Source organism: Ranitomeya variabilis, chromosome 1, assembly GCF_051348905.1.
Source record: "Ranitomeya variabilis isolate aRanVar5 chromosome 1, aRanVar5.hap1, whole genome shotgun sequence".
In the NCBI taxonomy this organism is placed as follows: domain Eukaryota; kingdom Metazoa; phylum Chordata; class Amphibia; order Anura; family Dendrobatidae; genus Ranitomeya; species Ranitomeya variabilis.
In genome coordinates, this window is record NC_135232.1 from 915,169,595 (window position 1) to 915,188,309 (window position 18,715).

At 46.2% G+C, this 18,715-nt stretch overlaps 1 protein-coding gene across 7 annotated transcripts in view; it reads left to right on the forward strand.

Moving 5' to 3' along the window:
- Window positions 1-18,715, forward strand: part of ADAD1 (adenosine deaminase domain containing 1) — a 245,787-nt gene that overhangs the window by 40,803 nt on the left and 186,269 nt on the right. For all 7 annotated transcript variants that reach the window (XM_077279075.1, XM_077279073.1, XM_077279069.1 and 4 more), the window contains exon 2: window positions 14,829-14,990. In XM_077279075.1, coding sequence (XP_077135190.1) covers window positions 14,834-14,990 — 157 coding nt within the window. In that variant the 5' untranslated portion in view covers window positions 14,829-14,833. The remainder of the gene's footprint in view (window positions 1-14,828; window positions 14,991-18,715) is intronic.

Sequence of the window (18,715 nt, forward strand, 5' to 3'; positions counted from 1 at the left end):
CTCCCTAATCCCCCTCTGGGGTATTAGGGTGAGACACCTTAGGTAGGGCCTGTACAGGCAGCATTCTACAGCTCCCAGCAATGGGCCAGCACACTGCGCCTGCATCCAGGGACCCCAGCCCAGCTGCGGGCTCCTGTTGGGGCCGGGGGGAGTGCAGGCAGGCATGGCACACAGACACAGGGCTCCCTGCGTCCCTGTCTCTGCGGCAGCACCAGCTCTATACTGCCTCAGGGAGACCCCAACCGGGCTCCCCCTTCCGCTTACAGCCCCACCGCCATCCTGCCTTTAAATCCGGAGGGGTCCGGTTCAGATCCGACCCCCTCCCGGACTTTGGCTCCAGCCTGGAGCCCTTCTGGACCTCAGGCATCTAATTTAGGCCCCGGCTTTGGCCTAGCTGAAGCAGCCGCCTCTTCTCCGCCCCCGGCCCGCCCCCCGGATGACAAATATGACACTCTACAGTGTCATAAAGGGGGTGGATCGAGACAGAAAGGGTGCGTTTTTACACAGCTTTGCCGCCTTTTTCCAGCTCTCCGCCCCCTTCTCCTCCTTCCTCTTTTTCTCAGCAGCCATTCTCTGCTGGAGATTAACCCTGCATCTCCTGGTCTGCAGGACCAGGCAGCCAGTCTCCGGGGGGCACAGGACTGTGGATCTTCGGCGCTGGACCTAGGGGCACACTGGTGGGGTAAGATCACAGCTGGGTTTTTTACTCAGTTGTGAATCCATATTACCTATAAGGCTCCCCTATAGGTTTCTCTACCCCTGTAAGGTCCTCTGCTGGCATCTGGGCACTATGCCGGGCTCAAGGTCCAAGAGAACCAGGCAGAACTGCTATTATGCATTCTGCACAGCCTGCGGGACCGCTCTCCCCAGTAGCAGCACGTACCCGCATTGTCAGAACTGTATAAAAACTAATGTCAGAACCCCAAGAAGCCAATGCCTCGATGTCTAATGCCACGCCGGAATGGGCTACTCAGATATCGCAATCTATGGCGCAGTCGATAGATAACCTAACCTCCACATTGCTTCAGGCTCTGCAGGGTCATGCCCCGGCTATGACCGTTACCCAGCAAAGGGAGAGCTTGACTCAGGAACAAGATGACCCTGGCACATCCACGTCTCGGTCAGGACGCAAGCGGACCCATAGATCAAGTCCATCTGTGTCATCCCATAGCACACGGTCACCCCCCTCTAGGGAGAGACACCGTAGCTCCAGATCATCTAGACCGTCCCATTCCAGGGACAGACAATGCAGATCTCTGCAGATCTCCGCAATCCCCAACCAGAGAAGGCCTCCTCCCCGGCCCACTCAGCAGGGGACGCCTCAGTGATACACAGGATTCGGAAGGCATCTGCGACTCTGACTCAGACAGGGAAACGGAGGGGTCCCTGATCCCAATCCCTCCTAGCAATACAGCGCTAGTTGAGGACATAATTTCTTCCATCAGGTGCTGGACATTTCTGATCCGCCACCAGGGGCCCCAGAACATAAGATTTCCTTTGAAGGACCTCTGAAGCCGCCTAAGGTTTTCTCTAACCACCCAGAGTTTAAGGCGATCCTTAAAAAGCAGCTCTCCCAGCCTGAGAAAAAATTCGCTAATCGCAAATATCTGGAGGCGAGGTACCCCTTCCCACAGAAGGACACCAAGGAATGGACAGATCCACCCGAAGTGGACTCCCCAGTCTCTAGGCTAGCAGCACAGACCCTCTTTTCACTGCCAGATAGCTCAACCCTCAGGGACGCAGCAGACCGGCAGGTAGAACACATGGCTCGTTCAATTTTCGAGGCAGCAGGGGCATCCCTGGCTCCCGCGTTCGCCTCAGTTTGGGCTGCCAAGGCCATTCTGGCCTGGGCAATGAGTTTACAAGCTCTCCAAGCATCCGCTCCTGAGCTGTCGGACCAAGCGGTTCAAATAGCAGTTGTAGCAGACTACATGCTCCATGCAGCTCTGGATTCAGCAAGGGGAGTAGCGGGGATAGCATCAAACGCCATCACGATTCGGCGTATCCTCTGGCTGCGGGAATGGAAAGCGGACGCAGCCTCAAAGAAGTCCCTCACGCACCTCCCCTACCTCAGTGGGAGACTTTTCGGTGAACAGTTGGACACTATGATATCCAACGCCACCGGGGGTAAGAGTACTTCTCTTCCCCAACTGAAACCTAAACGCACTTACAAGAAGCGTAACCAAACTCGATTCCGATCCTTTCGGAATTCCTTGGGCTGGTCCGTCTCGCGTCCAGCACAAAATTGTAACCGTTCCCCACGCAGGGACAACTCACGATCGACGCAAAGGTCGGACAAGACCTGGCAGTCAAAAGCAGGCCAGCCTAAGCCCAGAGGAGGAAAATCTCAGACTTTCTCCTCATCATGACTCACGGACTCCGGAAGACACCACACCAGTAGGCGGCCGACTTTTGCTCTTTCATCAAGTCTGGCTGCCTATTACAGAAGACAGGTGGGTCAGGGAACTAGTGTCTTCCGGATACAAAATAGACTTCACCTCCAACCCACCGGACCGATTCTTCCTCTCTGTCCCCCCAAAACCGCCAGCCAAGGCTCGTGCCTACCACCAAGCGGTCTCCTCGCTTTTTCAAGCAGGAGCCATAGTACCGGTACCCACGACCGACCGCTTCCGAGGGTTCTACTCCAATCTGTTCGTAGTTCCCAGAAAGGAGGCAGCGTACGGCCCATACTAGACCTAAAACAGCTCAACAAATATGTACGGGTCCGTCATTTCCGCATGGAGTCCCTTCGGTCCATCATTGCGTCCATGGAGAAGGGAGAATATCTCGCCTCCGTAGACATGCAGGACGCATACCTGCATATACCCATTGCACCTGCCCATCAGAGGTTTCTCAGGTTCGCAATAGGCCAGGACCACTACCAATTCGTGGCTCTCCCCTTCGGACTCGCCACGGCTCCCAGAGTGTTCACCAAAGTCATGGCAGCGACCATGGACGTCCTGCACTCCAGAGGCATAGTAGTCGTTCCATACCTGGACGATCTACTCATCAAGGCTCCCACCTTCAAGGACTGCGAGCTCAGCGTCTCAATCACAACCGATACTCTGTCGCATGGGCTGGTTAATCAACCTACAAAAGTCATCACCAACCCCGAGTCAGTCCCTGACCTTCCTGGGAATGTTATTCAACACCTCCAGGAGTCTAGTGCTCCTTCCCAAGGACAAGGCACTGGCTCTCCGACTAGCAGTTCACATCCTCCGCAAACCCCCTCGATCTTTCCGGTTTGCCATGAGGGTCCTCGGCAAGATGGCAGCAGCAATAGAAGCGGTCCCATTTGCCCAGTTTCACCTCGGACCTCTCCAACTAGCCATTCTCAAGTCCTGGGACAGGAATCCCTTTTCTCTCGACAGGGAGTTTCAGCTAACGTCGTCAACCAGGAGGTCCCTGCACTGGTGGCTCAAGCCAACCTCGCTAGCAAAGGGGAAATCCTTCCTCACAGGTCAATGGAAGGTTCTGACCACCGACGCCAGCCTGACGGGTTGGGGTGCGGTGCACCTACACCACAGGGCACAGGGCAAGTGGTCCCCAGTGGAAGCGACCACGCCCATCAACATCCTGGAAATTCGTGCCATCCTTCTGGCATTGAGGGCCTTCCATCACTTACTGGCAGCCTCTCACATAAGAATACAGTCGGACAATGCCACGGCCGTGGCATATGTGAATCACCAAGGGGGGACCCGCAGTACCCAGGCGATGCGAGAAGTGTCACACATCCTCCACTGGGCGGAGGACACAGGGTCGGTTCTTTCGGCGGTCCACATTCCGGGTGTGGACAACTGGGAAGCAGACTTCCTCAGCCGACAAGGTATAGACTCGGGAGAGTGGTCTCTCCATCCCGAAATTTTTCACCAGATCTGTCTCCGCTGGGGGACCCCGGATGTGGACCTAATGGCATCCCACTTCAATGCCAAGGTCTCCAACTTCATGGCCAGAACACACGATCCGCGGTCGCTCGGAGCAGACGCTCTGGTTCAGGACTGGACCCAGTTCCAGCTTCTGTATATTTTTCCACCTCTCCCCCTGATATCCAGAGTGGTCAGGAAGATCAAACAAGAGGGAGTTCCAACCATCCTAATTGCACCGGACTGGCCCAGACGCACATGGTACGCCGACATCGTACAACTCACAGCAGACGCCCCCTGGCGTCTCCCCGTCCGCCATGATCTTCTATCACAAGGCCCGTTCTACCACCAGAACTCAGAGGCTCTCAATTTGACGGCGTGGCCCTTGAGACCTGGGTTCTAACCCAGGCAGGGCTCTCGACGGACGTCATTGCAACCATGATCAGGGCACGGAAGCCAGCCTCTGCCAAGATTTATTACCGTACCTGGAAAGCTTTCTTTACCTGGTGCAAATCTCGTGGCCAGATCCCACTCCCTTATTCCCTACCCAAAGTACTTGGTTTTCTCCAATCGGGTCTGGAGGCCAGGCTGTCATTGGGCTCGCTTAAGAGCCAGGTGTCAGCCCTCTCAGTGCTTTTTCAAAGGCGCATTGCTACCAAGCCGCAAGTAAGGACTTTCCTTCAGGGGGTTTCCCGATTGGTTCCCCCCTACAGACGACCACTAGAAACGTGGGACCTCAACCTGGTCCTGACAGCATTGCAGGAACCACCCTTCGAACCCCTTAAGGAAGTCCCGCTCCGCTTTCTTTCCCAGAAGGTGGTTTTCCTGGTGGCAATCACCTCGCTACGCAGGGTGTCTGAACTGACAGCACTCTCCTGCAGACGGCCCTTCCTGGCTTTTCACCAGGACAAGGTAGTTCTTTGTACCGTCCCATCCTTCCTTCCGAAGGTTGTGTCCAACTTCCACCTCAATGAGGAAATTTCACTACCATCCCTTTGTCCGGTTCCGGTTCATAGAGTGGAGAAGGCTCTGCATACGCTTGACCTCGTCAGGGCATTGCGTATATACGTGTCTAGGACTGCATCCTTCCGGAGGTCTGATTCTCTTTTCCTCCTTCCGGAAGGCGGCCACAAGGGTCTGCCAGCTTCCAAAGCTACCCTTGCCAGGTGGATCAAATCCACCATACAAGAGGCCTACCGCCTTAAGAATTCTCCTCTTCCAGCCGGTATTACGGTAGGGGCCTCCTGGGCCATTCGGCACCAGGCTTCGGCACAACAAGTGTGTAAGGCGGCCACTTGGACTAGCTTACACACGTTTACTAAACACTACAGGGTTCATACTCAGTCCTCAGCGGACGCGAGCCTGGGTAGATGTGTCCTGCAGGCGGCGGTGCCCTAAGTATAGGGGCCTGTCTGCACAATATTCGTCCATTGCTTCCCACCCAGGGACTGCTTTAGGACGTCCCATGGTCCTGTGTCCCCCAATGAGGCGACAGAGTAACGGAGATTTTTGTGTACTCACCGTAAAATCTCTTTCTCTTAGCCTCTAATTGGGGGACACGGCTCCCACCCTGTTGCCCTTTCCGGGCCGTTGTAACTGTTGAGTTCTCATATTGTTTGCTTGAGCTCGTACATAGTTGCCTTTCTTACAGGCATAATTATGTTATTCATGTTACGTTCCTCCTACTGCTTTTGCACAAAACTGGAGAAGGCTGATGCCGTCCAGGGGTGTATACTGCATAGGAGGAGCCACAGTTAATCTTTTTCATATTATGCATAGTGTCGCCTCCTAGTGGACAGCAGCATAACACCCATGGTCCTGTGTCCCCCCAATGAGGCGACAGAGTAATAGCTCCTTGCCCCCCAAAAGAAATTCAGCAAATTCTGCGCTCATAAATCCAAATGCCCCCCTCCCATCTGAGCCCCAGTATGCATATACCACCTTTAGTGTTCACATTTGGCATGGGTATAATATCAAAAATGGGGTCTCTTGGGGAAGGGGGGGGAACTAAGGGCTCTGTATATGGAGTCTGCAAACTATTCTCGGAAAATCTGCGCTCCAGAAGGCAAATAGCGCTTCATTCCTACCGAGACTCTCCATATGGTTGAGCAGTACTGTACAACCACATATGATGTATTTCTACATTAACCAGAAATTGTGGGACAAATTCTGGTGCCAATTTTACCCACTTCTTGTGTGAAAATGTTAAATCTGGGGCTAAAACTAAATTTTTGTGGCAAAAATGCAATTATTTTTTTTTCACTCCATGGTACAAAATTCTGTGACCCACGGATGGTGTAAAAATGATCACGGCAACCCTACATTAACCCCAGGAGTTTTTTTCGGTTTTGCGTTTTTCGCTCCCCTCCTTCCCAGAGCCATAACTTTTTTATTTTTCCGTCAGTATGGCCATGTGAGGGCTTATTTTTGAAGGACGAGTTATACTTTTGAACAACACCATTGGTTTTAACATGTCTTGTACTAGAAAATGGGCAAAAAAAATTCCAAGTGCAGTGAAATTGCAAAAAAAAGTGCAATCCCACACTACTTTTTTGTTTGGCTATTTTGCTAGGTTCACTAAATGCTAAAACTGACCTGCAATTACGATTCTCCAGGTCATTACGAGTTCATACACCAAACAGGTCTAGGTTATTTTTTTATCTAAGTGGTGAAAAAAAAATCCAAACTTTGCTTAAAAAAAAAAAAAAAAAAAAGAAAAAAAAAAAAAGAATATGCGCAATTTTCTGAGACCCGTAGCACCTCCATTTTTCGGGATCTCAGGTCGAGCTGACATTTTAAAATGATACCATTTCGGTGCAGATATGTTCTTTTGATCATCCGTTATTACATTTTAATGCAATGTCGTGGCGACCAAAAAAAAGTAATTCTGGCGGTTTACATTTTTTTCTCGCTATTTTATCGATAGATCGGGCGAAACCAAATTTGTGTAGGTTTGATCTTTTATTTTTTTTTTTTAAGATCGCTCCTATGTAGAAGAATTACTGCATTGCTATGAGCGCCGACCACAGGGTGGCGCACGCAGCAATCTGGCATCAACAACCATAGAGATCTTCAGGAGACCTCTGGTTGTTATGCTAACGCACCGATGACCCCCAATCACGTCACGGGTGTCAGCAGTGCACTGCACATGTCGGGCCGGATCGCGATTCCACCTGCGCCTATTGCAGGCACATGTCAGCTGCTCAAAACAGCTGACATGTCCCGGCTTTGATGCAGGCTCACCGCCGGAGCCCGCATCAAGGCAGGGGATCGGCCATCAGACATACTATTCCGCCTGATGGCAGAAAGGGGTTAATTCATCAAGAGGTGTATTTTGTAAAATGGGGTCACTTATGAGCAGTTCTGCTACCTCAGTGGCTCTCCCAGTGGGCCATGGCATCCTCAAACCATAATAGTAAAATCTGCACTATAATATGGCGCGCCACCCTTTTGAGCTTTGCACTGTGCCTCAAAAGTACCGTATACACGGAGATTTTTGTGTACTCACCGTAAAATCTTTCTCTTAGCCTCTAATTGGGGGACACAGCTCCCACCCTGTTGCCCTTTCCGGGCCGTTGTAACTGTTGAGTTCTCATATTGTTTGCTTGAGCTCGTACATAGTTGCCTTTCTTACAGGCATAATTATGTTATTCATGTTACGTTCCTCCTACTGCTTTTGCACAAAACTGGAGAAGGCTGATGCCGTCCAGGGGTGTATACTGCATAGGAGGAGCCACAGTTAATCTTTTTCAGATTATGCATAGTGTCGCCTCCTAGTGGACAGCAGCATAACACCCATGGTCCTGTGTCCCCCAATTAGAGGCTAAGAGAAAGAGATTTTACGGTGAGTACACAAAAATCTCCTTTTTGTTTTTCCAGAGAATTTGTGCTACCAGTAACGTGGAAGCCCCCTATATTTCCGTTAACAGTTGACAGATTTTTTTTTTTGTGGACTGAGTTGAAGCTTTTATTGGGAACATTTTTCATAAACATTTGGGATCACATTTATCCGGTGCTCCACGCTGAGCACTTACTTTGGGGTTTCCCTCTAAATTTCCGAGATCCGTGACAGATGTAACCCCCAAGGGATCCAATCACTATAATGAGGCAGCAGATTTACTCTAGATTTCGTCTGACCTGTGTTCAGCGTTGTTCTTCCTTTCAGAGGTGCACAAAACTACGATGGACTGCGGATTTGTGCACGGTTAAAAAAGCGGACACCACTGGATCACAGGTCCTATGGCATTCACAGTGCCTCCTATCTGCCTCATTATAGGGAATCTTCTGCTGGGAGTTCTGTCTGAATCACGTATTTCAGTGATTTACATGGAAACCCCGGTGTAAGCATTCAGTGTAGAGCACAGGATAAATGTGCGCCAAGCCTTACTGCAATCTTTTGGAGGCAGAATGAACAAATCCACAGCAGGTGAAGAATTGTTTTTTTTTTTTATGCCGTTCCTTGTGCGGTATAAGCTATTAGGTGACTTTATTCTTCGGGTTGGTGTGATACCAGATTTATATCCTTTTTTAATGCTTGACTGCTGATCCCAGGCTGCCAGCGGTTAAATAATGCGCACCCCGACGTGCGTTTCAGACTCGCAGTCCTTCGTCAGGGGGACTGCGACGAAGGACTGCGGGTCTGAAACGCGCGTCGGGGTGCGCATTATTTAACCGCTGGCAGCCTGGGATCATTCACCCGATCTATTATAGTAAGTAATTGGCATTCCCATTGCATTGGCACATAGCACTGTCAATTATTTGGCCCTTTTTGCTGTTTTTTTCTTTGCACTAGATGTCGCTTGGGTGGTAATTAACTTGTTGCACTTGGCACTTTACATATTGTTCCACATTGTCACCATGATTTTTTAAGACTGACTTCTTACTTTTTGATATATATCTTGTGTGATTTTTTATCACTGGCACATATTGATTTTTATTTATATATATATATATATATATATACTTAAATTTAGTGTGCATATGGGATAAATTGCCACTTGTAATATATGATGAGGATTTGGCTGGCCCTATAATTTTGCGGTTTTAATTGTGCACATACTTTGGAATATATTCATATATGTATTTTAATTTTTAAAAACAAATAAATATCTTTTTAATGGTTGTCACTATTGCTATTAATAAATGAATTAATAAAATAATAATATTAATAATCCCTGTCATGTTCTTATTGGTTCGGGTCTCTATGCTGGGAGCTTTGGTTTTTTCTCTTTAGTGTTTCCCCCACTAAAATTGTTGCACATGTGGTGATCTATTAAATATAGTGTATACTTCATTTTATTAATTTATTTTTTTCAATAATATCATTCTAGTATCACTACTGTGTTTCTTTACTATCATTACAGTAATGAATATGGACCCTACTCCACTCCCATAGAGTTAAATAGATCAGAGCCACATATAAATTCTCTTCACTCAAAACAGAAAAACTCCCAATAATATATATAAAATTGGATAAATGGAGTCAAAAGAACTGTCAATTATAGTAGATTAAAGTTGTAACATTTATTCAGTATCAAAATATATATTAAGATCATCAAATAGACTAGTAGTACAAAAATATACAATCGATATAGGGTTACTATGTGAACAATGGATACAGGTAACAATACCACAATCCACACCAATGGTAATCTGACCTGAGGCCACAGGTTCAATGGAATAAGCACTCCATAAGGTAATTCAATACTAAATGTCCCACTGGGAACCCATCATAAACAAGAGTAGAAGACTGGACCTCACCCATAGTAGTTGTGGTGTGGAAGTGGAAACGCCAGCCCCACGCGCATTTCGCTTAGGCTTCTTCGGCGGCCCCCTTTGGAACAAGCAGTCCTTTGAACCCCGATGTATCCTGAAAGATGAGAAAAAGAGGTTAGATTATATTCTCCCAGGGGCGGTACAATCCGATGGGCGTAGCGGTCCGGTCCGGGGCCTCCTATCTTCTTACGATGACGTCCTCTTGTCTTCACGCTGCGGCTCCAGCTCAGGCGTACTTTGCAAACTACTGCAGTGCACAGGCGTCTGGAAAGGTGAGAGAGGCCTGCGCACTGCAGTTGTTTGCTCTTCCCGCAACAGGGCAGACAAAGTACGCCGGAGCCGCAGTGTGAATACAAGAAGAGGATGTCATCATAAGAAGATAGCAGGCCCCTGACTGCGACGCCCATCGGACCGGACCGCCCCTGGGTGAGTATAATATAACCTCTTTTTCTCATCTTTCAGGATACATTGAGGGCTTATCTACAGCATTACAGAATGCTGTAGATAAGCCCCTGATGTCGGTGGGCTTAGCTCATCTTCGATTTTGGGGGTGACAAGTTCCCTTTAACAAGCGCATCCGGCCATTGGGTGATTGGGGGTCATCGGTGCATTGGCATAACACCCAGAGGCCTCCTGAAGACCTCTATGGTTGTTGATGCCAGATTGCTGTGAGCGCCACCCTGTGGTCGGCGCTCATAGCAGTGCAGCAATTCTACTGCATAGAAGCGATCTGAGCATCGCTATGTAGCAGAGCTGATCAGGCTATGTCAGCTTCTAGCCTCCAATGGAGGCTGTTAAAACAAGGTAAAAGTAAAAAAAAAATTGTTGAAAAAATATGAAAGTTCAAATCACCCCCCCTTTTGCCCCATTCAAAATAAAACAATTAAAAAATCAAACCTACACATATTTTTCATCGCCGCGTTCAGAATCGCCCGATCTATCAATAAAAAAAAATAAATAACCTGATCGCTAAACGGCACAGCGAGAAAAAAAATTCATTACCTTTTTTTGGTCGCCGCGACATTGCATTAAATTGTAATAACGGGCGATTAAAAGAACGTATCTGCACTGAAATGGCATCATTAAAAACGTCAGCTTGGCATGCAAAAATAAGCCCTCACCTGACCCGAGATCCTGAAAAATGGAGACGCTATGGGTCTCGGAAAATTGCGCAATTTTTTTTTTTTTTTTTAGCGAATTTTGGAATTTTTTGTCACCACTTAGGTAAAAAAAAACCTAGGCATGTTTGGTGTCTGATTCTCCAGGTTATTACAATTTCATAATGGCAGGTCAGTTTTAGCATTTAGTGAACCTAGCATAAAAGCCAAACAAAAAACAAATGTGGGATTGCACTTTTTTGCAATTTCATCACACTTAGAATTTTTTTCCCTTTTTCTAGTACACGACATGGTAAAACCAATGGTGTCATTCAAAAGTACAACTCGTCCCACAAATAATAAGCCCTCAAATGGCCATATTGACAGGAAAATAAAAAAAGTTATGGCTCTGGGAAGGAGGGGAGCGAAAAACGAAAACGCAAAACTGAAAAAAGCACCGAGCTTAAGGGGTTAAATTACGTGCACGGAAGAGCCACTCTAATGCATTAAGAATCAAAGCAGATCTCACCTTTATTACACCATAACATCATCTTACATAGGTTATTAGTATTCATGCATTGTAACAATATAATTGGCTCATCTTTTCTCTTAATGTGTGCTGGCATTATTATACATACTTCTAATTGGCTAAGTTAACACCCAACTTGTGGTCTAGGGGACGTACTAGCCTCTAAGGCTAAGTTCACATTAGCGTTTCTGTGCGCAGCGTATCATCTGCATGCACAAACGCATGCTTACGCCTTCGAATCATCTTGCGCATGACGCAAATAAAAACGCTGCTTGTGCATGCGTTTTGGCATGCATGTGCGTTCTTTATACGCGTGGTGGAGGCGGTGACATCATTTTCTGGACATGTGCAGTCTAAAGTACGCATGTGTATTGAATGCATTCGCACGCATGTCGTTGTGTACTAATGCATTCCCATAGACAGTAATCCCTTTTTTTGACACAATCATCTGCATGTGGACGATTGCGCAATATTTGAAGCTTCAAAAAATGCAACATGTTGCGTTCGCCGGAAACCACCGCACACCGCGAAACGACGTACTCATCCGCAAGCGAACGCATGCAAAAGCATGTCCCTGCGTACACCATGTTAAAGATATGGATGCTTGTGGATCATATGCTGCGCACAGAAATGCTAATGTGAACCCGGCCTAAGTTTTGTTTCTCTTTTTATGTCTTTACACAAAGGCATTCCTAAGCCCCCTTATCTGATTATGGACTCCATCTTGGAAGGATAGAAATAAATGAAAGAAACTAAAATGAATTCAGGTTAGATAAAATATAAATCCTGCTCTAATAATCCATATACTGAAAGCTATTGATACCATGCTGTGAGCATGGTCTCAGAAGCTTTCTGTGGCTTAGTGACCCAGGGTTCGTCATTACGACCCCAGGTCACCATGACAACAATCGGGCCCTCGCGGTGATGTCCCTGGGATGGGACGCCGATCTGAAGGCAGATGGAGCTACTTTCCCTTTGCCTCTCTACTGAATGCTGCACTCGATCGCTGCATTTTGGGGGTTAACAGCCTGTGGCAGCGCTGACGCCGCTCCTGGCTGTTAGTGCAGATGCTGAGACACTGGCAGCGCTGCTGCATTGAACGGACAGGAGGTGCTGATATTTCAGCATCTCCTGCGCGATCATGCTGAGATCGGTCAGTGAGGTGAGATTGACTGACCAATCACAGCGATCTGGTTGCGGGGACTGGCAGCATGGGTTCCCTCACCTCTTTCTGTGCCTCTCAGCTGTTGTCACTGAACTGTCACTGCATGTTTACATGGTCAGCTTGGGGCGGGAACTGACACCCTGCCATGACGAGCTATGCCCTTCATTGGACGCTAAGGGCATGAAGATTAAAAGTTTGAGAATTGTGAACACTTTGTCTAAATTTATGATCTTTTCTTTAATAAACGCTAGTCATATCAAACAACTTTTACCACTATCATAAAGTATAATATGTGACGAGAAAACATTCTTGGATTCATTGAAATGTTTCAGAGTTATTACCATATATAGTGACACCTGTCACATTTAAAAAAATAAAAAATAAAAATAAGACCCTGTCTAATATTAATGTACAAAGAGGGCCGGTCCTTAAGGGGTTAAAGAAGATCTTTCTCTACTTTTAATATGTTGAACTGGCCACATTATGGAATAATGGCTGAAAAGCTGAAAGAAGAACAATTATTTATTTTTTCATCACTGTTGCTGAGATATTGCCTTATAAATTTAGGTTATCTAATATGTAAAGCTGAATGTGTGTATGTATCAGCCACGCCCACTCCACATAGCCCCACCACTCCACAACCAATCACTAAGCATCTTTCATTTCACCACATCTGTTTAAAAGATGAAAGCTGAGCTGTGATTGTTTGCTATGAGCAACAGTTTTCCTTAGCCGCTCCCACTCCACAAATCAGGCACAGGCCACATCTCCCTCTGTCTTGTCTAGAATGGAGTTGCTCCTGGGAGGTATGACATCAATGGAAAGGGAGGAGCCTCATGGATAGAGATGTGAGGGGCAAAATGAGAGCTGTCAGGTGGAAAATGAGAAGTGAGGTGCTGCTGCAGTATGAGGCTGCGTATAGCGAAGAGTGAAGCGCTGCAGGTGGAGGCTGTGTATAAGGCCACATTCACACGTTGAGTATTTGGTCAGTATTTTACCTCAGTATTTATAAGACAAAACCACGAGTGGGAATAAAATACAGAAGTGGTGACTTGTTTCTAATAAACTTTTCCTCTAATTGTTTTACTCCCAAGTTTTAGCTTACAAATACTGAGGTAAAAATACTGACCAAATAGCGTGTGTACGAGGTCGAATACAGGAGGAGATGACAAACAGGTATATACTGTATACATGAGATGACACAGGTATATACAGAAGGAGAGGACATACAGGTATATACTATATACAGGAGGAGATGACACACCGATACATACTATATACAGGAGGAGATGACATACAGGTATATACTGAGGGGAAAATTACAGGTGAGATGTCAAAATGACAGATGTGAGAGGGGGACAATGAGGAGTGAGAGGGGGACAATGAGGAGAGTGAGGGGGGAAAATGAGAGTGAGGGGGGAAATGAGGAGTGAGGTGCTATAACTCATCAGTTAGTTACTATGCCTGGGCAATGCCTGGCTTTTCAGCTAGTAATTTATAAGCACAACAAAGGTTTACCAGAGATTATTCTCTTGGGTTGTATACATGGCCTCCAGCATGATTTTGCCAGATAATAAGCAGAAGGAGTCATGTAAGGTAAAGCAAGAATGTCCTGTTCTGATTCCTTATCTTTGCATTTACTATGTAGTATAGACGAGAGCTGAGTGTGATTACGAAAACTTCCAGGTCTCTGCTTTGGCCCTATCTGTATGGGGTTGGGGCCTAACCGGTAAAGGATAGCTGTAGACAACTTTGTAATACCGCTCAGTTCTGCTTTATTCACAATCCGCCCACACGGAGTGCCGTGAGTGAATATCTGGATGTATTTGTAATTACTCAGCTTTGCTATGTACTGTAGTTGTAGAGATCAGAGCTGTCTATCATTCTATCTCACACTAGAAGTCATGTTCTTCTGACAGGTCAGGCAAGATTAGGTGCAGACAGGGCAGAACGGACAGGATCAAGTTCAGGGAACACCGGAACAAGGAACCCTTATAACTAGGTAGCATGAAATGCTATGATTACTAAAGTTGTTAAGGCATCTCCCAATAGGGGAGGGTGCCTTAAATATCAAATGTGTTACACGCCCAGGGAGCATCCCTGCTGTGAGGAGAAAAGGGACTTGTGTAGGGGTGCTGACGCTGTTCTAACATAATCTACACATTACATGATAATATCTCCGCAACGGAGATGAGGAAATAAAAAAATATGTTTAATTCAGCTTTGCAGCCAGTAGTCCATAAAGTGGCCAGTCTAACAGGCTACAACTTCTGAAAGGTCCTCTTTTTAAGCATTTGTTGTATAGAATGAGATGGGCCTCTTCATTGGTTTTAACAAGTTTATTTAAAAGGAATTATAAATGGTGGCCTATATAATAGTTTTAGCATTTTTTGTTACAGATAAAATGTCGGGAAACAATTGTTGGAATCAGAATTCTAAGGTTCCTAGTTTTGCTCAGATACTACAGAGAAATTTGCCTCCTGTGATCCAGACTGCAGCATCGGCGCCTTCAGCATACTGTGAAACCCACGATGGAGTTTCTAAAATTTCTCCGGTGACAGGTAGAATGGATTGTAATCTCTCTTCATGTACAGGTGATGTGTAGAAAGCATGCTTGTATGAAAATGCATGTGCCCAATCCTGGACATTGGTAGGAAAGAGATTTTCTCATTATAATTAGGTACCATCTTTACAATAGGCCACTTATTTTTAATATGTGTAACATGTAAACCTGGGAGTTTTGTGCATCTGTTTTCATGCTGAATGTTGTTGTAGTAGACGGCAACATAGGGTGTGTTCTTGTGTATTATGAAGCAGTAGCAACAGTGCCTAACCCTCATATGTTCTGCTCTCCTGTAAAGTAACTACTTTCAGGGCTGTGGAGTTGGTAAGCCAAACCTCCGACTTCATGACTCCGACTCCCTCATACATGACTCATGTTTAAGTGATAAATTTACAGTAGTAAAATGGTAACATAAGGCTTTTAATCATTATTATGATACAATAATCAAGCTATTTAGATAGAACATATTATATATTTTTTGGAATACAACTTAAGAACAAAAAACATTTGCGTGTTTGCAATTTATTATACACTATGCAGTAAGTGGGGAAAAAAAGTTTTCAACAAAAATGTACTGAATAACATTTGTGCAGTCTATGAATTTGTTCTGAGAAATAGTATCGCCTCCATCAGATCCTCCTTCATAGATGACCTGTCAGCAGTTTGGGCCGATATAAGATATGGCCATTGCCTTTTGAGGCTTATCTACAGCATTCTATAATGCTGTAGATAAGCCCCCAGTCCGACCTGCAAGATAAGAAAAATAAGTTTATTATACTCACCCAGGGAGGTCGGTCCGATGGGTGCTGCAGGTCTGCGTCTGGCTCCTCCCATCGTCTTGCGATGCCACCCTCCTATTGCTTCTTCGCTCCCCAGCATCGCGTTCCTGGTTAGGTGTTCTTATCTGCCCTGTTATGGGCAGAGTAAAATACTGCAGTGTGCAGGTGCTCTGACCATTCCCGGCGCCTGCTCGGTGCAGTACTTTGCTCTCAACAGGACAGGGAAGTAAGGCTGCGCAGGAGCGTGATGCCGGGGAGCGATGAATCAACAGGACGGCGACATTGCAAGAAGATGGGAGGACCTGCGACACCCATCTGACCGTACCGCTATGGACCACCACCCCCGGGTGAGTATAATAAAACGTATTTTTCTTATCTTGCAGGCAAGTGGGAAGAATCTGGCAGAGCGCCAGAATTGGCGCATCTAATAGATATGCTTTTTCTGGGTGCTGCGGGCTGCTATTTTTAGGCTGGGGGAGACAATATCCATGGCCCCTTACCAGTCTGAGGATACTAGCTGCTTGTCAAAAATGGGGGGGGGGCCCACACTGTATTTTTAAATTATTTAAAGGGAAGGTGCCATAAAAAAAAAAAAATTTTTTACAGCAATTGTAAAAATGTAAAGAATTAATGTTTAAATTTTCTTAAAAAATATTATAATGTGTTTATAATTTAGTAAAATATGAAAAATAATTTGAAAAGGTTTGGAATTTCCACTTTTAAACACTAGGGGGAGCAGCTGCTGAAATTTCAGAAAAACCTAGTGTACAAATAGCTCACATTACAGCACTGCAGTAATTATGGGCGGAGTCTGCTGACATGTGATGTCTCCTCTCCTCCCCTTCTGGGTGTTTGCTAAGGGATAAGAGAGGATGATATTCAGGAACCCAGTGAGCAGCCATTTTGTTGGTGACTGCAGAGTAAGGCTGCCGTCACACTATCAGTATTTGGTCAGTATTTTACCTCAGTATGTGTAAGCCAAAACCAGGAGTGGAACAATTAGAGGAAAAGTATAATAGAAACATATGCACCACTTCTGCATTTATCACCCACTCCTGGTTTTGGCTTACAAATACTGAGGTAAAATACTGACCAAATACTGATAGTGTGACGGCAGCCTTATACTGACAAGTAGACAGTCACCGAGGATGGCAGGCAGCAAGGATTCTGGGAGATATGTGGTGGAGGGAGCAGGGTGACAGCAGCACAGAGTATTTCAGGAGAGCTGGTCTATGGGGGCACCCTGTTTGGTGCACGGGGCAGCCAGGGATTGTACATAGAGCGCTGTCTTTTATACACATGGATGGACAGTCTGCTCCACAGAAATCCAGGAAACATTTCTGCGGATTGATGGCCTGTTCTGATCCAGACTTTGCATGCAGACCCCATTTCCCTCCTCAGATCCTGTCTTCTCCATCCTGTCCTGGCGATGTGTGAAAGCGAGGCAACAGGCGAAGTACGGGGTGACGCTGCGAAGGAAATGTAGCCATATAGTAACGATAAAAATGAGACCCCTCTCTTCAGCTGCCTCACCAGCCCTCCCCTGACTGCACCTAACTGGAGGTCATGCTGCCCCTCTATTACCCCAGACCCGCGTGCAGGTGCTCAGCCAGAACCACCATAGAATGGGTCCGCCTTCTGAAGATAATACTGCCTTAGTGTTCTCACATAATACCGCCATATAGATCACACACAATACTATCAAATAGATCACACAATACTGTCATACAGTTCTCACATAATACCACCATATAGATCACACATAATACTGCCAGTGTTCTCACATACCACCATATAGATCACACAATACCGCCACATACTTCTCACAATGCCGCCACATAGATCTCACATAATACCGCCATATAGATCACACAATACCACCATATAATTCTCACAATACTGATCAAGCGTAATACCACCATACAGATCACATAATACCGTCATATAGATCTCACATAATGCCATAATACAGCATGACCCCTGCAGCTCCTGTTATCGCACACATTGAGTTGTGTGTGCAATGGGGAAAGACATGCAGGGGGAGAGGAGTGCATAGGAGAGGATTAGATGCACAGTTCACCAGACAGTATCACACAGGAGAGGATTATTAGATACAGTTCTCAGCAGACAGTATCACACAGGATAGGATTAGATACACTGCTCAGCAGACAGTATCACACAGGATAGGATTAGATACACGGCTCAGCATAGTATCACACAGGATAGGATTAGATACACAGCTCAGCATAGTATCACACAGGATAGGATTAGAAACACAGCTCAGCAGACAGTATCACACAGTATAGGATTAGATACACGGCTCAGCATAGTATTACACAGTAGGATTAGATGCATGGCTCAGCAGACAGTATCACACAGTATAGGATTAGATACACGGCTCAGCAGACAGTATCATACAGTATAGGTTTAGATACACAGCTCAGCATAGTATCACACAGGATAGGATTAGGTACACGGCACAGCAGACAATATCATACAGGAGAGGATTAGATACACTGCTCAGCATAGTATCACACAGGATAGGATTAGAAACACAGCTCAGCAGACAGTATCACACAGTATAGGATTAGATACACGGCTCAGCATAGTATTACACAGTAGGATTAGATGCATGGCTCAGCAGACAGTATCACACAGTATAGGATTAGATACACGGCTCAGCAGACAGTATCATACAGTATAGGTTTAGATACACAGCTCAGCATAGTATCACACAGGATAGGATTAGGTACACGGCACAGCAGACAATATCATACAGGAGAGGATTAGATACACTGCTCAGCAGACAGTATCACACAGTATAGGATTAGATACACAGCTCAGCATAGTATCACACAGGATAGGATTAGGTACACGGCTCAGCAGACAGTATCACACAGGAGAGGATTAGATACACGGCTCAGCACAGTATAGTAATAGATAC